Source organism: Budorcas taxicolor, chromosome 19 (genome assembly GCF_023091745.1).
Source record: "Budorcas taxicolor isolate Tak-1 chromosome 19, Takin1.1, whole genome shotgun sequence".
In the NCBI taxonomy this organism is placed as follows: Eukaryota; Metazoa; Chordata; class Mammalia; order Artiodactyla; family Bovidae; genus Budorcas; species Budorcas taxicolor.
This window is the reverse complement of record NC_068928.1, coordinates 56,482,235-56,508,165: the sequence shown is the minus strand read 5'-3', so window position 1 is coordinate 56,508,165 and position 25,931 is coordinate 56,482,235. Positions and strand designations below refer to the sequence as shown.

The following is a 25,931-nucleotide window of genomic DNA, read 5'->3' as shown; positions in this document are numbered from 1 at the left end:
GGTTTCAATGAGCTCTGACGCCGGGCTGGTGCCGTTAAGGGGGTTCAAAGCTGGGTGAACAGTTCTGGGTGAATGCAAAGAGTATTGATTTATGCGCTGGTTCACCAAAGTGTAGCTGACACGGGCGTATGCATGCGTGCGTCAGACCCACGAAGCAGACGGGAACATTGTTTCAAAATGCACATTTCAGACCACACTGATAACAGTGGGTGCAGCTGGACCGCCCCCCCCAGCCTCCAAGTGATTCTGTCCTGCGGGCCATGGACCATTTCCTGAGACACACTGAATTCAGGGTCAAGGGTGCCCTGGAAGGAGGATTCCGTAACAGCCTTCCAGGGGATTCCTTCGAAGGTCCTGTCCCTTTCAAAGAAAAAGGATAAGTATAAACACATGTAGCTTCACCCCTACCCCCAAAACCAGTGTTTTGGATGAAAACTCGAGGCTGTTCGATGATTCTTCAGAGGACCCCCAGTGGTGTGAGTCATATAAAATACAATCAGTGACAGAAGCAAGATTCGAGATGATTTGCTCAGGCTGGAATGTTGGACCAAAACCAACCAGATGAAATTTCACGGAGATGGATTTAGAGTTCTGCTTTTGGTTAAAACAAAACAAAAGTCAGTAGAGCAGTAGAGGAAGGAGGAGCACCTGGGCTTCGCAGGGGTCCTTGGGGAGAAATCCAGGGGTGTTTGTGGACCACAGGGTCAGTGGCGGGGAGGGAGAACCCAAGCTCGGAGCTGGAGGGACCGCCTGGGCTTGGGAGCGTCACTCAGAGCACTGCCCGACCAGATGAGCTGAACCAGATGTGGACCAGGGTCTGGAGGACACGCTCGACTGGAAGAGTGATAAGGAGGGTGATACGGAGCCCCATTCAGATGTCCAGGTCATCTTGTAGAATTGGAGGCTTCTTCCAGGCTGACCCCGAGGACAGCCAGAAATCGGTGGGTGTGTGGTTTAAGGAGGTAGACTTCCGCTCCACATAAGAAGGGGGGCTTTCTGGATCCCTGGTGTTCCAGTAGTGAAGAATCCGCCTGCTGACGCGGGGGACATGGGTTCCATCCCTGATCCAGGGAGATCCCACCTGCTGCAGGGCAGCTATGCCTGTGTGCCGCCGGAAAGACAGGCCCGCACATCACACTGAAGAGTAGGACTTTCTAGAATCCAGAACTTTTCAGTAGGATGGGCAACACAGGAGAGTGGGGGAAAGGATAGAGAACGGAAGGGGAGTCCCCAACACTAAGAGGATTTCGGAGAGGCAGGTGTGATTTCACGAGACTTCAGCGGTCCCCAAGCCCACGTGTGTCAGCCCTGGGGAGCCCGAAAGATACGGGTTCCTGAGCCCCTCCCCGACTTATTGCCAGCATCAGAATCCCTGGGGCCCAGCCAGCAAAATCTTCCACCCTTCGGAGCCCCGGGACTAGAGGACGGGAGCGTTTTCCCGTGGGCTAAATGAAACGTGCCAGGTCAGGCCAGGGCCCGCTGGCCCAGAGCCTTCCCCTCATCGCCGGGCCAACACACTTGCCAGAAGTTTAGACCACCCCCTCTCCCCTACCCCAGGAAAGAGTCCCTCAGCTGAAGTCAAACACCCGCTCTAATGGATGCTTAGATCCTCTTGTATCATAATTGCCAAGGCCTGGTGATGCTGGGAAAGACTGAGGGCAGGAGGAGAAGAGGGCGGCAGAGGATGAGATGGTTGGATGGCATCACCGACTCAATGGACATGAGTCTGAGCAAACTCTGGGAGATAGTGAAGGACGGGGAAGCCTGGCATGCTGCAGTCCATGGGATCGCAAAAAGTCAGACATGACTTGGCAGCTGAACGACAATAGAAGCAACCAAGATGCCCTTCGGGAGGTGAACAGCCAAGCTGTTTTCATTCAAACAATGGGATATTATTCAGCTCTCAAAGAAAAATGAGCTATCAAGCCACGAAAGGACACGGAGGAAGCTTAAATGCATATGAATAGGCCACTTACTGTATGATTCCAACCATATGACGTTTTGGAAAAGGCAAAACTATGGAAACGGTGAACACATGAATGGTTGCCAGGGTTTCGGGATGGGGGAGGATTACAAGATAGAGCACAAAGGATTTTAAGGGCCATGGAACTACTCTGTGTGATACTATAATGGCAAACACGTGTCCTTATACTTTTGTTCAGACATAAGACTCTACAGCCCCAGGAGTGACCCAAACGTAAACTGTGGACTTTGGGTAATAGTGGCTTGTCCTCTCAGGTTCATCAGTTGTAACAATCGTGCCATTCTGGTGGGGGCCGTGGATGGTGGGGGAGTCTGTGTGAGTGAGGGGCCAGACCACAGGGACTTCCATATACTTTCCATTCATGTTCATCGTGCGGTTAAAACGGCACTAAAAAATAGTGTCCTGAAAAAAACCATCTCCTCCGGGTATCACCTCTAACTTTGGGGTCTCACCCACAGCGCTGCAGTGGGCACAGGTTTCTATGGAAACAGCGAGGCCAACGACGGGGTGTATCAGCTGCTCTACGCCCTGGAAAACGCCAACCACACCTTCTCTGGGATCGATGTGCTGGTAAGGTCCTGGGCAGCCAGGCACGGCCCGCGAGGTCAGCCTGGTCCCCACAGACGCCCCGGTCAGATCCGGCCAGCTCAACTCCAAGGGGGTTGGATGCCCCGTGGGGCTGCCGCTTGGTCCCGCCAGGAGCAGACAGGCCATTTCTGCTCCCCAGGCAGGGGTGGGAGTGAGGACCCAAGGAGAAAGGCGGATGGGGCCTGGGGGTGGGCAGGACGGCCGTGTGATCGAATCCTACCCACCTTTAGGAGACCTGTGCCCAAGAGGTTCTTGAATGTGGAAAATCAGCCCCGCCCCCGCCCCCCCCCCCCCCAGACACACACACACACACTGTTTTTTATTTGTTTATTTTTGGCTACGCTGGGTCTTTGCTGCTGCATGGACTTTCCTCCAGCTGCAGTGAGTGGGTTTCTCTCTCGTGGTGTCTTCTCTTCTTGCAGAGCATGGACTCCAGGGCCCACGGGCTTCATTCAGTAGCTACAGCCCCCGGGCCCTGGAGGGCCAGCTCAGTAGCTGTGAGCTTACTCACAACTACTCCAGAGCAGAGCAACCCACACTCCAGCTTACTTGCTCTGTAGCACGTGGGATCTTCCCAACCCAGGGATCAAACCCGCGTCCCCGGCCTCGGCAGGCGGCTCCGTTCCCACTGAGCCACCAGGGAAGCTCCTCCCACAGTGTTTTCTGTGTTTACTCTCAGCGCTGAGTACAGAGCGTTGTGGGTCGGGTCTAGAAGATGTCAAGGGGAAAACTTCAAAACCAAGTGCAGAGCCCCCAAAGCCAGCACGGTGTGCTCCGGGCTCTGGTTTCCAGGCGCCGTGGCTCCAGCTTGGGGCTCAGGGTGAAGGACATGCCAGAGGAGAAGTGGGATTTTTAGTGCAAGGCAGAGGTCCACTTGGTGAGCAAGGAGGGCAAGGAGGCAGGGTCTTCTGAAAACACAGCCCTTGGCCCCCCGTGCTTGTCACGTTCATGCACCAGGTCTTTCCAGCTGATTTCCCAGCAGCCCCAGTGTCCCAGGAGCCAAGCTCCAGGGCAGTTTTCAGAAACGCCAGTCACTCTATGTCCACCCTGGGCCAGGTCCCCAGCAGAGGGGTGACCTCAGCCAATGGCCGATTGTGTCCGGCAGCCTCAGCCACACAATCCGGCCCTGACCAGAGTGTGTGGACTTCATCCCGGTGCTGCTGGAAGAGGATTCTGGAGGAGGGACTCGACCCCTTTGCACCCCCCCTCCCTTAAGCTCCTCTAAGGCCTTAATCCCCCAGCCCTCCCAGGACAAGCTCCCTTAAAGAGACAGCTGTGCTGGTCCTCGGGTGGGGTGGCCGGGTGCTGGCTGCCCTGCCTTTGGCCTCAGATAAAGTCCTTCTGGGAAGCTAAGGGCCATAGGCCAGACCCGGGGCCCCACTCTCCTGCTGAGTTCATCTGTTCCCCCCACTGTGTCTGCTGGGACCCATCCCTGGGGGCCAGGAGCTAGCTGTCTGGACCCTGGCCTGGAGCAGCTGTAACGGCAGCAGGGTGGAGAAGCTGGGGGACCCGACGCAGGCTGACCAGCACAGGGGGGCCTAGGCACGCCCTGGCCTGGGGCGGGGCTTACTCCCTGGGGCCCCCACCCTCACTTCTGCCCTGGTGTGGAAAGGGCTCCACCCACCCGGGCGGAAGAACTCACCCTCCAAAGGAGAACCTCTGGGGAAGCCCCGGAGCCGTGCCCTTCACTGGCTGACCTGTGACCATTGTAAGAATGGCCTGTGGCTCCCCCAGGGACCAAGGAAGAAAGTCCCCGAGCCATCCTGATGGGAAAACTCAAATTCTTCTTGTCTTTATCACCCAGGGATGAGCTGGGACCGGGACCTCCAGGCTGGGCCCCTTGCCCCATGCCGAGAGTGCCCCAGGGCCAGGGGTACTGCCTGGAGAGGGACGCCCTGTGCTGGGCTTCCAGGGCTGGTTTTGACCTTGGGGTGGGCTCCCAGGTCCCAAGGCTCCGGGGAGACAGGAGGTCTTAGCAGGCCCCCAGATCTGAGGGGTGAAGGCCAAATATCAGATGAGTGATGGCTGATGAGATGATGCCTGCGAAAATGCCTGGTTATCTACAAAGAACTCTCCAAATGTTGGTGGGGGAGCTATGCTAATGATGCTATTATTATAATTACTATAATAATATGTATTACTATTATTACCTCGGAAGAGTGGAAGCTTTGATTGGAGGTTGGGGGTGGGGTACTCAGGAGACAGGTCAGGCAACTCAGACCTGGGCCAGAGCAAGGTGGGCCCTGCCAGGCTCTTCTTCCTGGACTAGGAGCCCCAGATGTGCACCCTCCCAGCCTGGGGAGCCCTGTGCCACGGTTGGCAGCAGGGTCCTGAATCAGCTGCACACACTGATTTGGGGGGTCAGAAAGGGTCACTTGGGATGCCTTGGGTGGATCCTTTCTCTGGATCCAGTGACCCCATCTGGACCTCACCCAGGGCACCTTGCACGCCTCTAACCCATTGCTGCTCAGTCGCTCAGTTGTGTCTGACTCTTTGTGACCCTGTGGACTGCAGCCCGCCAGGCTCCTCTGTCCGTGGGATTCTTCAGGCAAGAATACTGGAGTGGGGTGACATGCCCTCCTCCAGGGGATCTTCCTGACCCAGGGATCGAACCCTCATCTCCCGGGTATCCTGCATAGCACTTCTTACCATCAGGGAAGCCCACTGGGGTCTCAGCTTAAAACCATGGCCCGGGACTCCACCCCTCTGGGAGCTCGGCTGGCTCGGGTTTGAGCTGGCAGCCGGCCTGTGGGCATCCCTTTGGGTGAAGGAACTGGCCACAGGGAGGTGCTGTGGCTGCCCCAGGGTGGGGAGCTGGCACATTTCAGAACCCAGTACTGGAGCCCAGGGGTCTGGCCTCAGCCCTTCCCCTCCAGGCTCTGAGACGCGGGCCCTGCCCCTAGTCTGCCTAGGCTCTGCCCCTTCACCTCCTTCCTCTCTGAGAAGGCGCTTCCTCCCGGTCAGAGATTTTCCAACTTAAGCTTGCATCAGAATCCCCTGGAGGGCTTGACAGACCCAGATGGCGGGCCCTCCCGCCTCCCCAGGCTCTCCGCTGAGAATCTGCATTGAGAATTTGTTCTCAGCTGATGATGCGAGGCCGCTGGTCCAAGGGCTGCAGCTGGAGAATGCCTGCTCCATCCTCTGGGATAACAGCTTCCTCCACCTGCTAGCTTGCCCCTAATTTCGCCCCAACTTGGGGAGCTGAGCCAGCCCTCTTGATCTGAAGAGTGTCTCTCTCCTGTGGGAGCACCAGGGCCATCTCTGAGTGTCCCACCTCCCTGTCTCCCTTCAGGGAGCTCTGTGCTGAATCTCTAAGGACTGGGGGCAGAATGGGGAGGGGGCAGCTGTAAGTGGGTCAGCGCTATAATTTTAATTTTTTTCTGTTTTGTTTGGTTTCCTATGGGAAGACATCAGGAGGAAAAGAAGGCTTGGCAGATGTTTGCTGGCTTGTATGTGTGTGTGCGTTGTTGTTGTTTTTTTTTTCCAAGGAGGAATTTAAGAAGTAGAGAAGTGAAACATTTTAGAGCTACAGAAGGGGAAAGAAGTGATCTTACAGGAAAAGTTTACAGAGCATTTTTAACAGCCTTGTGGTCTAAAGTGAGTTAGGCTTCATAGAGGAATATGGAAACATCACGCAGAGCGGGCTTTGCTCCCAGCGTTAACGTTTATGAAGACTGCCTTTGGATCAGTGGCTGCAGAGCACTTGTCCGTGACCTCACGGAACTGGAAAGGAGTGCGGGTCAGCTGCTGGATTTACTAACGCGTGTGCCCAGTGTCTCTGCACTTTGGCACCTCGTAGCCGTTAACCAGCTTGTAAGGACCAGGAGCAAGCCAGAAAAGGGAATAAGCTGCTGACACTGGAAAAAAACAAAATGCAACAAAGGCGGCCATTCTCTTTTGTGGAACCAGGAACTCCCAGCACAGCACAGATGTGAAAGGCCCTGGAGTTGCTGTCAAGCCCCTCTAACTCGCAGCAGTAGCGTTTGCTGCCGGGAGTGGGGTCTAATCGTCTCTCCGTGGAGCTCTCACCCTGGGAAGTTTCTAAACATTTCTTCCGGGTCCTTTGGTTTTGCTTGTTGTTTGTGTTTTTGGCCTCACCGCAAAGCTTGCAGGATCTTAGTTCCCCAACCAGGGATTGAACCCATGCCCTCGGCAGTGAAAGTGCAGGGCCCTGACCACTGGACCTCCAGGGAATTCCCGATCTGGGTCATTTTTCTCTTCCTTGCAGACCTGGGGAGTTGAAGGCTGCCTGGACAATTAGCACACACTCCCCGTTTCCAGCCAGTTGTGCTTGTTGGTGAAACGTGACAGTTTCAGAGCAACCAGGCCCTTCCTCCCCTCTTGCCGACACCCAGGCTCAGAGCAGGATTGGGGGAAAGGTGCTTGGAATTCTTGGGCTCTGTCTCAGGACCCTACATCTGGGCTGTTGAGAAGCATCTTTCCAGTCCTTGTGGTCCTTGTTTGCAAGCCCAGGACAGTCACCGCCGTTGACCTTCCTCTCTACTTCTGAGCAGAGAGATGCTTCCTTCAAGGTCTGCTCAATTCCACACAGGGCAGACGTGGGGAGCCAGGAGGGTGGTGAGCACAGAGAAGGCACCGGTTTCCTCCTCCCGTCACGTGCGTGTCCCGGCAGCATCAGATCTGCCTGTATCATTTCAAAGTCCCGTTGTTCTGAACTCGGGTTCAGGACGCTGTCAGCTGTTGCTTGCTCTGCAACAAAGCCTTTCTCTTGTGAGATGCTGAGAAAGCCTATTGTGGGAACCAAAGGTCAGGTAGCAACGGAGGGATTCTTTGGTTTAAACGTTTTATTCCTCACCCTCAACAAGAATTCATCGTCCGAAATGTTTAAACTTGGAAGAGAATCTTCAAGGAAGAAAAATGGCTTCTCTTGTTTGTTTCCGCATCTGGGTCTGTCTTCCTAGGAAGGCACTGGGTCTCGGAGGCCGGGTCCTGGTTAGAACTAGATCGGGCCTGTGCCCCTGATGGAGGAACCCTCGGGCTGGGTGGGTAGGGGGACGCTCTGCCATCCATTCTCCACCTGGACCACAGCCTCATGACTTCAGGACTGGTGGTGCCTGTGGAGCTCTCATTCAAGGCCAAGTTCTTCCCCTCCAGTTTGAATCAGACGGTGTACCCCCTCTGGCTTCCTCCCCGCCAAGGTCAGACTCTCAAGCCCCGCCCCTCCACAGGTGTCGGGAACCACCCAGAAGATGAAGGTGGACCTGGAGCAGCACCTCGCCCGCCTGGGTGAGATCTTTGCCGCCCGGGGCGATTACCTCCAGACGCTGAAGTTCTTACAGCAGACGGCGGGCAGCATCATTGTCCAGATGGCAGGGGTGCCCGTGTGGATGGAGGTCACTGAGGAACTGACCGAACTGGCCGACCAGACCAGCTTTGTGGAGTACTACAGGTGAGGGGCCCGGGGGAGGGGCCAGCCCAGCTCCCTTCAGCAGAGTCAGCATCTTGGGTTCCAGCAGGGAAGTGCCCCCGGAACATCTCACTAAGCCATTGTCTGAAATCAGAGGACACGAGAGCTTGTGGAGGCAGGGAGTGCAGCCAACTTAGACTCAGGCACTGAGCCCCCCAGAGGGGCAGTGACGAGCCAAGATCTCAGCCTGCACCTGGCCACCCACCCAGCACACAGCAGGGAGCTCGTCCGGGACCAGCATCCTCAGGGCTGAGTGAAGTGCAGTTGGTTTACAGGTTCCTCTCCTTCTCGGATTGAGGGGCCAGGGCTCCTTGTACCTGCAGACCCAGCCCCAGGGGAGCGAGGGGTCAGGGAGATGGCAGCCCCTTTGGCAGCACAGAGCCTTGCCCGATGGCAACTGCTTCGCAAGCTCAGAGATGCCCCCCAGCCTCAGAGATGCCCAAAAGTGGAGTGATAGGGACTGCAGGGCACCACCCCGCCTTTGCCATATCAGGTATGCAGACTCACTCCTACGTCCTCAGACCTTTGGGGTTTCGTTTACATCTCCCCTGCCTCCCCATCACCCAAACCCCATCCCAGGTGAAGGCGGTGGACACAGGCCAGCTGACCAGGGATCAGCTGCCCTCCGTCCACACGGAGGGTCTGGTGAAGGTCCCTCTGGGAACAACCAAGAAAGGAGGCGGCAGTCCAGATTTGGGGGGCTCCCAGCGGAAGGGTGATGCACGCTCACGGCGTACACATCCTTGTGCACTCAGGGCAGAGCGCCTGGCTCAGAGGGGGCGCGGGGGATGCAGGAATCCTGGGAGCAAGCATCTGTCCTTTGGATGCCCCTCACCCTCCCCAGTTTCTTGCCTCTGCTTCAAGCCACCGGCAAAGGTCACAGTCTCCACCACAACGTTGCACAATTTACTCTGAATTCATTTCCGCTTTCTGAGAAAGCCCCACTGCAGGCTGAGCTAATACTGACCCAGAGAACATGCCCCTGGTGGCCTCTGGACCTCCCCAACCTGGGCTCTCCATTCCCTGGGGTAAGAGATGGACAGGCCCTGACCAGAGGAAGCTCAGGAGGCCCCAGCTCTGGACAGTGCTCTGCGTCCCTCCCTTGCCTGCCCGTCCAGCCCCCGCCCTCCCAGATGTCGCCCAGATTTTTCTTTCCTTGTATTTTTTTGCTCGTGTCCCAAGTAACCAGAAGGAAACTACTGACTCTAAGGACTAGCTGTGACCTGTGACCCAAAACAGTGGCATCGGATTAGTCCCGTGACATGAGGGACAGTCCCTGTCCGAGCCTCCGAAACCTTCTTATCATGGGAGGTGGTGTCCGTTTCGACCCTGCCGCTCTGACCTAGCCCGGGACGGCGTACGGGCGCCTCACTGCCTCTGCGCTTGGTCATGTCCGACTCTTTGCCACCCCATGGCCTGTAGCCCGCCAGGCTCCTCTCTCCCTGGAACTTCGCAGGCAAGAATCCTGGAGTGGGGTGCCATTTCCTTCTCCAGGGACTCTTCCCGACCCAGAGATCGAACCCGGGTCTCCTGCTTGGCAGGCAGATTCTCTACCACTGCACTGCCGGGGCAGCCCTGAAAGGAACCAGGCTCCCTTGGGAAAATGTCTGATTCCAGGTTTGGGTAGGGGCTGTCCCCGATGAGTCTGGACCAAACTCTCCTGCCAGAAAGTACAATTGAGACAAAAAAAAGGGACAGAAGGGACTCACTCAGGCTCCTGCATCTCCTGCCTTGGCGGGTGGGTTCTTTATCACTGAGGCACCTGGGCAGCCTTGTATACTGAAGGGCTTAATTTGGGCATTTTGAGAATTAATCTTGGTGAACTAAATCAGAACATAAGCATCAAAAGGGCTTACTTTTTCAGATGACTTTTATAAAAGCTGGGGGTAAGGTGGTGACAGCTGCACGGCATCTATCTCAGTGAGGGTGATGGAGAGGGCCTCCTGGAACCCTGCCCCCAGATACCTCCCCTCGCTCAGGGCTGCTTCACGGTGGGCACCTGTGGCTCCGGAGCGCTGCTGACGTTCTGGCCCTTCCCCTCATCTGCCCTTTGTTCCCTCCTCTCGAATGAGCCGCCCTGGCACAAAAGCCTCGTTTTATTCTTCATGAGCTCACCAGCCCCAGGTCCCGGGTCTCCTTGGGACCAACCTCCCCACCTTTGCTTTCTGGATGGTGCTGGAGCCCAGCCACCCAGCTGAGCAAAGTCTTCTTAGTACTTTTATACAAGGCCCGGCTACATGTTAGAGGCAATTAAAAGCCCCAAGACTGCTCTCCAGAGGCTTCCAAAGAGTGTAAGGGAGCCGGCGCACCCACGCCGGACGTGGGAGGAGCCGTGGCCGCAGGGGCCCGTGTGGCTCCTGGGAGAGCCGAGTTCTTGGTTAGAAACTCATCCCCATGTCAGCAGCCAGCTCCTCTGGGGAAGCGCATCTGCCTCACAGAGCTGTTTCCAGGAAACTTATAACGCGAGGAGGCGGGGATGCCGAGCAGGCTGAAACATAATCTTAGAGCTTCATGATCGAGGAGCTTCGACTCAGTCCTACCTCGATTTCCTGCCAGTGCGCCGAGTAGGGGAGAGAAGGGTAACAAGAAGCCTTTAGGTGTGAAATGGGAAGCCAGGATTTTGAGGGGCTCCAAGTGGCTGGCTCTGTCTCTTGCAGGAAGGCTCGGAGAGTCTGGAATTCCTGGGCCAGCCTCTTTTCCCCCTGGCATTGGTTTTCCAGTCTGTAGAATGGGATTCCAGTGCTCAGTGGGCCCGAGGTTCTTTTTATCTATTTAATTTTTGGCTGCACTGGGTCTTCCTTGCTGGGCTTGGACTTTCTCTCATTGTGAAGAACGGGAGCTGCTCTTCATTGCGGTCCACCATCGTTAAAGATGCAGGCCTCTTCGGAGTTTCTTGGATCCGTGGCTATGATCCATCATAGCTATGATCCGTGGCATGGATCCGTCAGAACTCGCCTGGTCTGACACTGTGTGTGCCTTCTAGAAGCAACGGGAACCGGGGTCCAAATACTTGCTTCCCAGAAGGCTGCCAAGAGATGGTTTAGACCTGCTCTGTCCGTGGCGTGGCCGCTGGTCACGAGTGGCTGTTGGAACAAAGGCTGTGAGGGGCTTCCCTGGCGGTCCAGTGGCTTGGACTCTGCACTTTTGCTGCAGGGGGTGCGGGTTCAATCCCTGGTTGAGGAAGATCCCGCATGGCCCACAGCCAAAAAAAAGTAAACGAAAGGGTGGGTACATGTCTGTGTATAAATGAATTACTTTACTGTACACCAGAAACTATCACATCATTGTAAATCAGCTACACTCCCATAAAAAGTAAAAATTAAATTAAAAAATAAGATAAAAGATATATATTGTACAACATGAGGAGTATAGCCAATATTTTATAGTAACTATAGATGGAGTATAACCTTTAAAAATTGTGAGTCATATATTGTACCCTGGAGTTGGGAAGAAGTTCCCAATCGCTGGATCGGGAAGATCCCCTGGTGAGGGGATAGGCTACCCACTCCAGTATTTTGGGGCTTCCCTTGTGGCTTAGCTGGTAAAGAATCCATCTGCAATGTGGGAGACCTGGGTTCAATCCCTGGGTTGGAAAGATTCCCCTGGAGAAGGGAACAAGCTACCCACTCCAGTATTCTGGCCTGGAGAATTCCATGGACTGAATAGTCCATGGGATCGCAAAGAGTCAGACGCAACTGAGCAACTTCCAAAAATATTCATATATAGTACACCTGTAACTTACATAATGTATAGCAACTATACTTCAGTTCTGAAAAAAAGAAAAAGTAAATGAAAGGAGAAATTCGTTTCCTCGGTTGTATCGGCCACACATAGGTAGCGACAGAGAGTAGTCAGTGTGTAGGTGGTCCGTGTCCATCACTGCAGAAAGTTCTAGGAGATAGTGCTGGTTCAGACACTCAGCTGGGGGAGGGAGGGTAACTCCTTTGTCTAAGCACAGGCTGGGGTGCAGCCCCCGGAACCCCAAGGGCTGTCCACCATGCACACTGGCTTCTTGCTGTCTGGGGCAGGACTGGCCCCCAGGCTCATCAGTTAGCTGCCGGCTGTGGGCAGTTTGTCCTTCGAACAGTCCAGCGGGCCAAGGGCCCCGGGTTAGCAGCTCTTCCCTGACCGCCCCTCCCGCTCTGTTCAGGTGGCTCTCCTACCTCCTGCTGTTCGTCTTGGACCTGGTCCTCTTCCTCCTTGCCTGCCTGGGTCTGGCCAAGCGCTCCAGGTGCCTCCTGGCCTCGTGAGTAGCCTGCCTCTGAGTCTGGGGGAAGAGCTGGCCAAGCATGGGGAGTGACGGTGCCGCCGTCCAGAGGGATGAGGGCCTGGGGGACCAGGGGCATGTGGGCAGCAGGGGCAGCCTGACACCGCCTCCCTCCCCCCTTCTCAGCACCCGGCCCGGGGCGGGGTGGGGGCGGCAGCCACCGTCCTGCCGTCTGGACACCAAGCCAGGGGCAGGCTCTCCCCCCTCCCAGCCCCTACCTCCTGGGCCTGATTGTCCCGCAGCTGAGCCGTTAGAGCCGCTCAGCTCACGCCCTTGGCTGCTGTCTCTTCCCTTGGGGACCTGTGCGCAGGGTCCATATCCCTGTGCCAGCAGTCAGCGGGGCGGTGTCAAGGCTGGGGCTGCCCTTGGGGCCACCTAGGGAGTCTGGAGGACTAGGGGGACAAGGTCGTAGCCGAGAGGAAGGGCCCCGAAGGCTGGGGGGCTGGGGGGCGGGCAGCCACCACAGGGCCCCCACCTGCCGGCCTCTGCCGGGACCCCGCTGGCGGCTACTTCTCCTCTAGGATGCTCTGCTGCGGGGTGCTGGCCCTGCTCCTCAGCTGGACGTCCCTGGCTGCTGACGCTGCCGCGGCTGTGGTGAGCTGGGGGCCGTGGGGGTGCCGGGTGGCCCGCCCGGGTGGTCTTCGGTCTGGTGGTGTGTCATTGTGTGCCGCCCAGCGTCCCCAGGGCAGGGCCAGCTTCTGGTCTTAGTCGCTAACCAAGAATCCGAGAGGCTGGGAACTAAAGGGGCTTGGCTTATCCCTTTTGATGGGGACACAGGCCCTGGGAAAGGAAGAGGCTTGCCCGGGGGTCACGAGGCATTTGGGGGCAGATCCAAGATAAGAGGCCTGCCTGATTCTTGACCCACCTGCCACTGCCTGTGTGGCCGGGCATGGGGAACCAGGTGCCTCCTCTGGGTGTGAAGAGCTGAGCCCAGCTGGTGGGGCTGGGCGGGGCTTGAACCCCATTCTGGAAGCTTGGGCTTCGGCGGGCACTCCCGGGCCCTCCTCCCCAGTGTCCGGAAAGCAGAAGGTGGCCTCCCATCCGTTGCGCTTGGACTCACACAGACTGTCCGATTCACAGTGGTGTGTGTTTCCAGCTGTGGTACCTTGAAATGTTAAAAAACGAAAACAGGCACACACACAAGGTGTCAGGAGTGTGGGCGGAACGCTAGCTAGGCAGGTATGCTTGGTCTCCGGTGGACCAAACACTCCAGAGGAGCTGTGTGCACGGCGTTCGTTCATTCAACATTCGGCTACGTGGTTCTCGGGGGCATGGGTGCCTGGAGATGCAGGAACCAGAAGAACGGGATGTTTCCTCTGAAGTTCCAGCTCACAGGCAGATCATCACAGCCCCATGTGGATCCACACAGCGGTGGTACAGGCTGCGTGTCTCTGTGTGTGTTTGTGACAGAGGAGCAGATTTACAGAGATTTCAGAGAACCCCTTAGCTGACTTAAGGGCCACAGAGCAAACCTGTGACCTGCACCCATTCTGCCCTTTCGATCCAGGAGGAAGAAAAGGGAGGGGGCTCACACAGGAACCCCTCTACCCAAACGCATGCCTTGTCCAGTAACGGGGGCTGGCTAGTGACCCTGGCCTTGGCCGGTGGGCCTCCACGATGCCCCTAGAATGCATGGACTCTGGTGCTGCCTGTCTGAGTAGCTCTGGGCAGAGCTTGTCCGGAAGGGGCAGGAGGTGGGCCTCTCCTGCCTTGTCCCTCATCCCCACGTCACACAGTGTCCACTTTGGACTGCGGAGGGAGCCCTGGGCAGGAGGAGCCTACGTCCCCAGGGCTGGGGCCCCTCCAGGTGCAGGGAAGAGCAGAGTAGGAGGGCCCAAGTGAAAGTCGCTCAGTCGTGTCCGACTCTTCGCAACCCCGTGGACTGTAGCCCGCCGGGTTCTTCTGTCCATGGGATTCTCCAGGCCAGAATACTGGAGTGGGTTGCCATTCCCTTCTCCAGGGGCTCTTCCCAACCCAGGGATTGAATCCAGGTCTCCCGCATTGCAGGCAGATTCTTTACCGTCTGAGCCACCAGGAGGGCCCAGGTCATGATCAAATGCACCCTGACGTCATCTGGAGCTAGGCGGGCTGAACAGAGTGCAGGGAGGGTGGCTGCTGGCCGAGGCCACACGCACAGCTGCCTGGCAGAGAGCCGCTTCTCTGGGGACAAGAGTGGGCACAGGGAAGCACGCACACGGCGGGCCCTCCCCCGGGTGCCTCCAGCCGGCCACCGCGGGCGCCCCTTTGGGAGCCGGCTCCTTCCCAGCAGGGTCTCCTCCCTCTCACCAGGCTTCTGTGTTCATGACGACCAGAGGCGGCTCCAGCTCCAGCCAAGGGCCCCCCGGGTGGCCAGGGAGCTGCAGAGAAAGGCCATCTCCCTAATTCGATTAATCAGGCCCTTGTGTGAGAGAGGCCGAGGGTGAGGCAGTGAATGGGCCTTTGATGGGGCTGCAGCTCCTGCTGCATGTTAATAGGAAGTGGGGCAGAAGGAGCCAGGCCCTCCGAGGCTGTTGTGGGGAGCTTTTGTGTGGCCACTGCCCCTGCCCGCCCAGCCTGTTTTTCTGGGGCTGCTCTTGTTTTTGTTTTTGAGAGCTGTGGGGCAGAGTGCCAACACTGGCCTCATCCCCTCCCTCCCCTGTCCCCCCAGAAAGGGTCTCCAGGAAGGAGCACTGCCCCCCAAGAACATGCCATGGGGTTTCCCCTGGTGATCCAGTGGCTGAGACTCTGAGCTCCTGGTGCAGGGGACCTGGGTTCGGTCCCTGGTCAGGAAACTAGAACCCACACGCCGCAACTAAGCGTTCCCGAGCCCCAGCTAAAGATCGCGCGATCCGCAACCGAGACCCCGCACAGTCAAATGAATATTTTTTATAAAGAACGTGATGAGGAGTCAGATGGGAGCCAGAGTCGAGCCCTGTCTGCTCGACCACCCCGCTGTACAGTCCGGAGTGTGAGGCAGGGGTGAGGGGCAGAGAGGAGAGACAGCACCCAAGGAGAAGGAGCGGGGAGAAGTAGCCTCTGGAAGAGGCTGGAGGGTCACCCAGGTGCTCTGGCCACCGAGCACTCCCCCTCCCTGGCAGGGGCCCCAGGAGCGTTCCCGAGGTTCCCCAGGCATTTCCTCCTGTAGGATGGGCAGAGGAGCAGAACCCTCCGCGAAGGCTTGTTGATGAGGGCGAGATGGTTGGTGGACCCCTGGGAGGCGAGTGGTCAGTGTCCGTCGGCTTGTTGCTGTTGTTCAGTCGCTCAGTCGTGTCCGACTATTTGCCACCCCGTGGACTGCAGCACGCCAGGCCTCCCTGTCTCTCACCATCTCCCAGAGTTTGCCCAAGTTCATGTCCATTCAGTCAGTGATGCTATCCGACCATCCCACCCTCTGCCGCCCTCTTCTCCTTTTGCCTTCAACCCTTCCCACTGGTCCGTTGGTTTCCTGCACATTTATTCCCTTTCTGGGAGGGTCACGGGGTGACCTGAGAAGTGGGGAGCCCCACTCTACCCAGTGCCCACTGCAACCCCCAGGCCAGACCTGCGGAGTGCCTGGCTCAGAGGGTGGCGTCCTTGCAGCCGCCTCTTGCAGGTCCCGGACCTTCCGTCACTTGGCCCCGTGGGCTCTTGGTGGTCCCCTGGCCAGGGCGGGCCGGGCAGCAGGGTCTGGGTTCCCCGGTGTGGCCACGGCAGTCTGGAGCCCTTGTCCCCTCTCAGCCCTGTGCTCGTCCTGACCTCCCATCTTATCACGACAAGACCTGGACCCAAAAGCTCAGAGATGGACTTAGCACCTCCGTAACTCTTTAGGAAGAGATTCTGGGCAGGCTTCTTAGATGGACACCACCCAGAGCAGGGGTGGGCTTGGTAACAGCAAGAAAAAAAATAAAACAGAGATGGGCAAACAAGGCTATGGTGCATAGAACTCTCCAAAATGTATCCCATCACACCCCCTTGCCTCACCCGGGTCCCTCCCAGGAGAGGCATTCAGAAATCAAAGGTAGCGGCACAGAGTGCATGCTGTCTGTCTGCCCGTCACTTTTCTGAGTACGCTGCGTGGATTGATTCATTAGGTGAAGAGCATCTCTCTCCTGTGTAATTGATGAAGACGCTGAGATCCAGGCTAAGCCCTTGTCTCTAAAGTTAAGAGAGCCAGGCAGGGGCAAAGCCAGGACCCAGGGAAGCCCAGGGAAGCTGGCCGTTGACGGTTCTTGCCCAGCCGAGTCTGAGCCGCAGGGTCCCCGTGCCTGAACTCCTGGGGGTGTGTGACTTTCCTCCACCCCTCCCATTTCTCCCTGTCTCAGGGCACCAGTGACTTCTGCGCGGCCCCAGACACCTTCATCCTGAACATCACAGAGGGCCAGGTCCGCCCCGGTAAGGATCTCAGCTGCTGTCAGAACCGCCTGGGATGCTCGGTCCGGGCCCGTGGTCAGCCAGACTGTGCCCCTGAGAAAAAGTAAAAGCGTTAGTCGCTCAGTCGTGTCCGACTCTTTGGGACCCCGTGGCCGGTAGCCCTCGAGACTCCTCTGTCCATGGGATTCTCCAGGCAGGAATACTGGAATGGGTAGCCATTCCCTTCTCCGGGGCATCTTCGCTACCGAGGGGTCTCCCATATTGCAGGCGATTCTTTGCCGTCTGAGCCAGGGAGGCCCCAGACGTGCCCTAGTTTCCCTTGCAGCCCTGTAGTCACCCAGAGCCGCCCCGTCACGGTCCTTCAGGACCAGCCGAACCAGTGGGCCAGGTCTTAGAAGCTGCCTCCTTCGGGAGCTCGGGGACGGGCCTGGCCACGGAGGATGGATGAGCGCGGGTCACGTGTGAGCTCCTGCCTGACTCCGGTGTCTTTGCCTTGCAGAGGTGACCCGATACTACCTGTACTGCAGTCAGAGCGCAAGCAGCCCCTTCCAGCAGGTATGGCACCCCCGATCCAGCCCTCACCCTGCCCCCAGTGCCCCCATGTGGTCAGCCGCAGCACTGACCTGTAAGGTGGAGGTGCCTGGCTGTTCTTTGCTTCTCTGGGGTCCTCTGTAGGGGGCTCTGGGTCAGCTCCATTACCCTGGGTGCTGGTTTCCATGCGGAGGTTGTGCTTAAGTCTGGGGCGGGCCCCAGATTGTACATTTCTCACAAGCTCCCCGACCAGGCTGTCCCAGCAGGATACTTCGAGTAGCAGGAAGCAGGTGGACGGGAAGGCTGAGGGCTGAGGGGAAGACCTGCCAGCAGGAAGGGCCGTCCCCGATCAGGGATGTGACTGCAGCTGCAGACGATCGGGGGGCCGCAGGGGAAGAGGCAGTGGGGGGCTCCTGGGAGTAAACCTCACACGGGGCTGCGATCTCTCCCGGCGCAGGCCCTGACCGTCTTCCAGCGCTCACTGACCGCCATGCAGATCCAGGTGGCAGGACTGCTGCAGTTCGCCGTGCCCCGCTTCCCCACCGCAGAGGTGAGGCAGCCGGCCCTGCCCTTGGGGCCCGGGCCGGGGAGAGAAAGTGTGTCCCTTCCCTGTGCAGTCTAGCCCCTTGCTGTGGCTTTAAAGGCCTTTCTGCCGAAGCTGCCGTCTGTGGGTTTATCCCCAACCCTCCCCGCCGCCCGCGCTCACTCTCTGCCTCTCCCTGCTTCAGAAAGATCTGCTTGGAATCCAGCTCCTGCTGAACTCATCCGAGTCCGGCCTCCACCAGCTGACTGCCTTGTTGGACTGCCGGGGGCTGCACAAGGTGCGGGGTGGCCCTGGGGGGCAGCTGGAGGGCGGTGAGGGGCACTCCAGCAGGCCACATCGTCCCAGGGAGAAGCCAGCAGAGGCTGGGAGAGTGATTGCCTGACTCAGGGAATGGGGTGGAACAGTGCCTGGCTTCTAGATTCTCTCCAGTAGCTGAGACTGGGAGACGCAGAGAAAGGTACGGGGTGGGGGTACGGAGAGTTGGATCTGTTTCGGGGCACCCTGAGCTACATGAGGAAGGCTGTTCCCTAGTGCGCAGACCCCCAGCCATCTGGTCAATCCATCCAGTTCCTGCGTTGCAAGTGGACACCCCATTCTCATTGCCAGGGTCATCTCTAGGAACCTGCAGTATCAGACATCCATGCAGGGAGCACGCTGGGTGCATGTGAGCCCCTCCTCTCCTCCAAAGCAGGAAGCCAGTGTATGTTGACAAGCCCACATCCCACGTGGATTTCAAGCGAATAGTCATGATAATGATCATGGCTGCAATTTACTGAGTTCCTGTCTTCCACCTTGTTCTGTGCACTGTATATCTGATGTATCATTTAGTCCTCACTGTTAAACTGTGAAATACCTGATATTTATGAGAAATATTATAGATAGCAATTTGTGTGTGAATATAGATGGATGGATGGATAGATAGATGGACAGATGTATATATATCTGTTTACCTATAAAGTAGCTTACCGAAGATTCCAGAGCTGTCGAGTCAAGGTCTTGGGTTTTCAACCCCGGCAGCCTGACTTGAGAGCTGAGAACAGGGGATGGCCCCAGCACCCTTCCTTCCTCCCCCACCTCCACACCCCATCCCTCAGCGAGTGCTCACAGCTGTACCCTCGGATCTGCCCTGCTCCATCCACTTCTGTCCTCCCTGCAGCCCCCACCTTGGTCCAGGCACCACCCTGCTCCCCTGGGTGACAGCTGTGGCCTCCTAACTGGTCCCCACTTTCTCCCACCCGCTTACCTTTTATCCACGGCAGCCAGAGCAGCCTTTTAAAAACCGAATTGGATCACAGCCTCCCGTCCCCAAACCCACCCATGCCTTCCCATCACCTTGCGTTACATTCAAGCTCCTCCTTGCCTGCCCTGCGAGGTCCAGCATGACCTGGCCCCGTCTCGCATGTCCTCAGCTGACCTCTCCCTCCTCCCTGAACACACCGAGCCTGGCCCCTTTGCCCCAGAGGCTGCAGGCTCCCTCCGCTTCCCTGCTGTCCTGGCCTCAGATTAAATGTCCTCTGCCCTCTGGCTCCCCCACCCGCAAGCTCGTCATCTGTCCTGTTCCAAGCCCAGCGCACAGTTATTTTCAGCAAATGCATGGAGAGAGAACCAAGAAGTGCCCCGTCATGTCGGGGTCCCAAATATGGACCCTTCATGGGTGTATACTGTGCCTGGGAGCGGGGAGGGGAGGCAATCCCAGGTCCAGGCTGGGAGAGAGGGGCTTCCAGAGACCAGCTTGTACCCCCGGCAGTGCCGCTCGCCCCCTGCAGCTGCGTGTCCCTCTTCCTCCTCCAGGACTACCTGGACGCCCTCACCGGCATCTGCTACGACGGCCTCGAGGGCCTGCTGTACCTCGGCCTCTTCTCCCTCCTGGCTGCCCTGGCCTTTTCCATCATGATCTGCCTGGGGCCGGGGGCTTGGAAGCACTGTGCCACCAGGTGGGCTCCCTGGGGAAGGGGGCGGGAGGCTCTGCTCTCCAGCTGAGCTGAGAACTGATAACCTGGGCTGGAGAAGGGCAGCAGGGGGACTGGGCATTCAGCCCCAACAGGCTGGCTGGATTTCTGCTGCAGCATCCCTGAAAGTCCAGGCAGGATCCCAGAAGGAGGTTTGAGGGGGCCAGAGCAGGGCCAGGGAAGATGAGGGCATCGTGCCACAGCCTGGCCTCCTTAGCTTGTCCCCTCTTCCTCTGCAGGACTTTGCGGGGTGATGCTGCTGCTGGGAGGGACGCCCCAGAATACTGGAAGGAACAGATTGTAGCACTGATACCAGGGCACCTACAGTCTCACGGAGAAGACAGACAAGATAGCATTCCAGTGTCTCGAGAGTAATCAGAAAAGGAGGCAGGGATCAGTGTGCAGGTGGTCAGCAGGGTGGGCTGCCTGGAGGAGGTGGCTGTGCAGTTGGGAACGGAGCAGAGTAATATGTATAAGGCGGGGCTGAAGACCATACTTTCAGAGAACCTCAAGGAGACACCTGCAGCCAGACGGGGAGTCCTGGGAGGAAAGACTGGGAAGCAGGCCGGGACCCCACTGCCTGGCGCCCCTCCCCCGGCCCTCACGGCTGTATCCTGCCTGTCATCCTAGGGACAGGGACTATGACGACATCGACGACGACGACCCTTTCAACCCCCAGGCCCGGCGCATCGCCACCCACAACCCGCCTCGGGGGCAGCTTCACAGCTTCTGCAGCTACAGCAGCGGCCTGGGCAGCCAGGGCAGCCTGCACCCAGCCCAGACCATCTCCAACGCCCCCGTCTCAGAGTACATGTACGGCGGGGCTCCTGGGGCCTCCCTTCAACATGCCGGGCTGGGGCGGCGGCGCTTTTCCTGGCCTTGGGGGAGCTGGATCTGCAGGCGGGGTCATGTTTGGGGCCAGGGGGCCAGGGCGGGGGAGGAAGGCATCCGAAGCCAGCCGGGCCCCTGGCTGCAGCTGGGATGCCTGAGTGCAGGGCCCCCCCCCCGACCCCGAGAGCATCTGCTCAAGGAAGAGCCGCTGAAGGTGTCAGGTCCTTTGCCTCATGCCTGCAGGGCAGGTCGAAGGCCCGAGAAGCCACGTCTTCCCTGGCCCCATCACCCGCTCCCTGCTGCTTCTCTCTCCGCTCTGTCTGTTGTCTGATTCCATCACCATTATGCACACCCCCGGGACCCTCCTGCAGAAGTCCGGACACACACCTGTGTCCCCACCCTGAGCACCCCTCACTCCTCTCGGCCCCATAGGAACCAAGCCGCACTGTTCGGCGGGAACCCACGCTACGAGAACGTGCCACTCATCGGAAGAGGCTCCCCTCCACCCACGGTAAGCTGGGCTCCCCAGGCAAATGCACAAACCCTGCTGGGGAGAGGGGAGCAGTTAAAGAGAAAACCTCCTGGGGACCCAGTGAATCCCTCCCACAGAGGTAGAAAAGAATGAAACGGTTTTGTTATTGGATAAGCATTAAAGCAGACTGCTGGGACGTCCCTGGAAGTCCAGGGGTTAAGACTCCGAGCTCCCACTGCAGAGGGTGCAGGTTTGATCCCTGGTGGGGGCACTAAGATCCTGATGCCACGTGGTGCAGCCAAAAAAAAAAGAAAGCAAACAAAACTCAGCCTGGCACTTATAAGAAAGAAGGGGGTTGTTCTTGAGCCAGGTGTCTGGGAAGGAGCCGTCGCCTTCGCTGGGCTAGGCGTTTCACCGCCCCATCCTGGTAGTTTGGAAGAAGCCATTCAGATGGCGAACCTGGAGCCCTGGCACCCCAAGAACACGAGACCCATGACGTAGACTTGGCTTTGAGAACCAGCTCAGAGCGTCCAGCGAGTGCTCTTAGTGAAAAGCACAGCGCTGGACCCGGGAAAGAGAGCCGGGGACCCAGCCCTCTTCAGGAAGTGGAAAATCCGCAGAGGGGACTCAGAAAGCTGCTGTAATAAGTGCTGTACGGTGCGATGGGCCCTAGAGGGAGGAGCTGTTCTTCGAGGCCTGAGGAGGCGACCTTTCCGCCTTACTGTGGAGCACTGGGTCTCCCCCAGGGGCGCTCGAGTTTGCTCCCCTAGAGGACGCTTGGCCATGTCTCAAGGCATCTTTGGGCTTCCCCCCATGGCTTAGGTGGCAGAGATCCCACCTGCCAAGGCAGGGACATCAGAGACACAGGTTCGATCCCTGTTCAATCCCTGGGTCGGGAAGATTCCCCTGGAGAAGGAGATGGCTACCCACTCCAGTATTCTTGCCTGGAGAATTCCATGAACAGAAGCGTGGCGGGTTACAGTCTATGGGGTCCCAAAGATTCAGACACGACTGAGAGACTGACACTTTCACTTTACACTTAAAGGCATCTTTGGTTGTCACACCTGGCGGGGGGTGTTGGCTGCTCCCAGCCTCTAGCGGGTGGAGGCCCCGCACGCAGGACGATCGGCCCCAAGTGTCCGCAGTGTCCTGCTCAAGCCGACCCTCCGGCTCTCCTTGCCCGGCGCCGCCTTGTTGCTGTTTTGCCCAGAGCGCCTCCCCGCTGTCCTTTAGAGACCGTGCTCGACCCGGGCCTTGCTCTGGCTCCTGGGGGCCCCAGGCGGGGACAGCGGCCCGTCCAGGCCTACTTCCAGAGTTGGCACCTTTAAATCCCAAGCTGGCTTCTCTGTAAACCAGAAGAAGCCTCTCGGCTCCTGCTTCTTCCCACCAGCTGCTGTGGCCCCAGGAATTCAGATTGATTTTCATATTAATCTCAGTACAACATAATTAGGAGAAATCCGATGCTGTGACATGAATTACTCAAGGCCCTGCAATGCCAACTGTAAATGAATTTCGGATTGCCTTCTGTTTTGAAAGATCCAGGCCACTCTCCCTGCCTTCAGCAGAGATAATCAGAAAACTAACCTTATTTGCCAGGCTCAAGGGCAGAATAAACCTTCCCCCAGGAAAGACCGAAGGCAAAAGAAGAAGAGGCAGAGAATGAGATGGTTAGACAGCATCACCAACTCAATGGAGATGAATTTGAGCAAAGTTCAGGAGATGGTCAAGTCTAGGGATCCCGGCGTGCTGCAGTCCATAGGGTCAAAAAGAGCGGGACAGGACTTAACAACTGAAGAACAGCTAAAAGTGCCTCTAGGTGTCCCTGGGAGAGCAGAATTGAGACTCAATCAATGTTAAGGGGTTAAGGAGTCTCGGGCCCCCACCACCCGCCCAGCTGGAAGCCTTTGTCTGGCTCTGGTGTGAGTGGTTCAGACATGAACCCCTGGGGCCAGAGGACAGTCAGGGTCCTGTGGATCATTGCTCCTCAGAGTCCGCAGACCAGCAGCACCTGGAACTTGTTAGACATGCAGACTCTCAGGTCGTACGTTTGATGGGAGATGTGATAACATAAGAAGCCACATCCTTAACTAGCTGGCTAACATCTGCTACGAACACTCAAACTTTGTTTCTCTGACTTGGCTGCACTGGAAAGAACTTATTATAAAAATATTAGAGGCGGCACTTTTAAAAAGCTTAACTTATTTATTCATTCACTTACGGCCACACTGGGCCTGCGCTGCTGGGTGCAAACTTTCCTCTAGTTGCAGCGGCGGGGGAGGGGGGCTACTCTTCGTTGCGGTGTGTGGGCCTCTCATTGCGGTGGCTTCTCTTACTGTGGAGCACTGTCCCTAGGGTGCACAGGCTTAGTTGGTCCGTGGCATGAGAGATCAAACCCCTGTTCCCTCCATTGGCTGGTGGATTCTTAATCACCGGACCCCCAGGGAAGTCCCAAAGGCTTTATTTTATGTGTATTTTATCTCATTAAAAAAATACTGGTGGGTATGGCCTGGGCATCCGGATGTTTTTAGAACCCTCCCCAACCCCACCCCTGCAGTGTCTCTAATGCACAGCCAGGTTTGAGAAGCCCTGGGTTATCTTCCGGCTTTATATTAATCCATCCTTTTTATGTAAGAGATGAGTCCTCTTAGGTCCTTTGTGCAGATGGGGAGACTGAGGCTGGAGCAATTGGAGAACCTCCTCCAAGGTCACAGGATGAGTAAGGTGCACGGCTGGGATTTGAACCTGGCTGTCGGAGTCAGTGGGCTCCTTAGTGCACAGCTGCATTAGGGAGGCTGGTCGGGTGTGCATCTTGAGTTTGGGAAGCAGATGTCCTGATGGCCCCAGGGTCGGAAGCATCAGCAGACATGAAGCCTGCCCAGGCCACCCTACTGTCCTCCAATAACCCCCACAAGGCCTTGATGTTGAAACTCAGTGCCCAGCTGCCGTGGCCGGCCCAGCACCCACAGAAGAGCTGGCGCTTCTGCTGGCACGGTGTCCGGTGTGACGGGCGACGTGTGACTCTGTCCTGACTGCCTCCTTCCCTCTCTCCCACAGTACTCGCCCAGCATGCGGGCCACCTACCTGTCCGTGGCAGATGAACACCTGCGGCACTACGGGAATGAGTTTCCAGGCTAACATGCTTTCCGGAGTTCGTGCATCCGTGCTCCGTTTTGGTTTTTAACTAAGGCAAATGCAAGTGTGTTTCTTTAACAGAAACCAAAGGCATATATAGAGACTACAGGATCGGAAGGCTCTGGCTGGTGCCAGGGAGTGACTGGAGATTCAGGGAGAGTCAGCCCGGGGTTGGCTGACATTCCCGGGCAGACAAGCCCCGTGAGCTGGACCAGCCCTCTTCCTCCGCTGACTCCCTCTCCACACCGGAAACGCCCCCAGGTTCTTGGCCATCCCTAAGCTAGGAGCCTGCCTCAGTTCGCCCCTGACTCCCCGCCTCACCAGGTGCGGAAGGGCAGTGACGAGGGCCTGGGTCAGGCTCGAGGGACCCTTTGCTGGGACTCTGCCTCCTGCAGACACAGCTGGGAGCCCAGGTGACCATTCTCGGGGTCGCCTCTCTCCTCCTGGCTGCTCAGATGGGTACCATTTACCCACAGGTAAAGGCAGGTGGGCGGATCAGGAGATCCTTTTTAAGGTGACATCCCTGATGAGACCAGACACTGTCCAACTCAGCCTCCCGGGCCCCAGTGGACTCTTCCCGGGCCATGGAGGGAAGGCCTTGGCAGGTTCTGCCTACGAGGCCAGGAGCTCCAGGGCCTCGCAGCCTGGTGGGCTTCCAGGCGGCAGTGGTGGACCTGTCTTCTCTGCAACCTTCTGTCACCTCACCTCCATTCCAGAATCTCCGCTGTGAGTTTGCTCATGGTGGTAAGGGCGGTCTCAGGTTTTCACAGACACTTTGAAAAAGCGACTCTCTTTCTTGCCAGTGTAAGATTCTTGATTATCCAAAGAATTGAAACTCATCCCACAAGCCAGTTTTTACAGCAGATGTGGGGCTGATCCCTCCCACCTGATTTGTTGAACAAAACAGAGGTCAGTGAGACACCCTGTCCCTAGATGCTGGTTGGTGGGGATATGTGTTCATCCCACCTGGACGGACCCATCTTGAGAGAATAAAGTCTCTGGGAGGGAAGTCTGAACATGAGCAGTCTGGTCCCGGAGACTGGCTGCGTGGCCACATCAGCTCTCCCTAAATCTGTCTCCAAGTAGGTCCTAAAGGTTTTAGCAAAATGGTGTCCTGATGCACAGACGGGCATCTTCCCTACCTCTCCCTCCATCCTGTCCCCATCCCCGACCGGTGCCTGCTGGGTGAGGGAGGAGCCTGGGGACCAGGAGGAAGTGATGACCCACCGCCCTCTCCGCTGAGGATCCAACGTTAGCGTCTTTGGTGCTTCCAACCTCCTGCTGACAAAGAGCGCAAGGCCCGGGAGGCCCACAGCCTCCCACACCGAAGCAGGGGCGTGGGGCAGCGTGGCTGTGGACCGGGGCACCGCTTCTGGTCCAAAGGCTGAACAGCAGAGTGGTTTTCAGGCCCAGCCAAGCCTCCCTGACCGCAGGGCCACCGGGCCGCCGGGACTCTCTGTCTCCCTCATTCCCCTGTACATACGTGTACCGTGACCCCACCTTCGCGAGGCCGTGTCGCATGGTGGTGCATGTCAAGGTGGTGCTTCTTAACGTTCCTCGTTGGCCACTAGAGTTTTTCATGCATGTTAACTAAACTAGAATCCCCGGGGTGGTTCCTGGAGGAGCCAAGTGGGCACGCCTCTGCTTAATACCGGTGCGCCCTCGCCTGGGGAAGAAATAAACCACTGGTACTAAAATGCACGCTGTGTCCAACTTCCTGGGCTTCGGGAATGATGAAGGTAACTGATGGCGCCTGCTGGCTGGGTTATACTCGGGGAGGGGATCAGAGCGGGTTTCGGTGTTGAGGATTTAAAGACAGGGCTGTTGAAAGAAAACAAAACAGAAAACTAAATAAAGAGAGACAGGGCCTCACCTC

At 57.5% G+C, this 25,931-nt stretch overlaps 1 protein-coding gene across 1 annotated transcript in view; it reads left to right on the top strand.

Moving 5' to 3' along the window:
* The window catches only part of TTYH2 (tweety family member 2), a 33,907-nt gene extending 9,849 nt beyond the window's left edge, over nt 1-24,058 (top strand). The window contains exons 3-14 of the mRNA XM_052657176.1: nt 2,443-2,554; nt 7,762-7,982; nt 12,151-12,246; nt 12,789-12,861; nt 16,548-16,617; nt 17,096-17,151; nt 17,585-17,677; nt 17,856-17,948; nt 19,463-19,605; nt 20,251-20,433; nt 20,884-20,962; nt 23,978-24,058. Of these exons, the coding sequence (XP_052513136.1) occupies nt 2,443-2,554; nt 7,762-7,982; nt 12,151-12,246; nt 12,789-12,861; nt 16,548-16,617; nt 17,096-17,151; nt 17,585-17,677; nt 17,856-17,948; nt 19,463-19,605; nt 20,251-20,433; nt 20,884-20,962; nt 23,978-24,058 (1,300 nt within the window). The remainder of the gene's footprint in view (nt 1-2,442; nt 2,555-7,761; nt 7,983-12,150; nt 12,247-12,788; nt 12,862-16,547; nt 16,618-17,095; nt 17,152-17,584; nt 17,678-17,855; nt 17,949-19,462; nt 19,606-20,250; nt 20,434-20,883; nt 20,963-23,977) is intronic.
* The last annotated feature ends 1,873 nt before the right edge of the window (nt 24,059-25,931 follow it).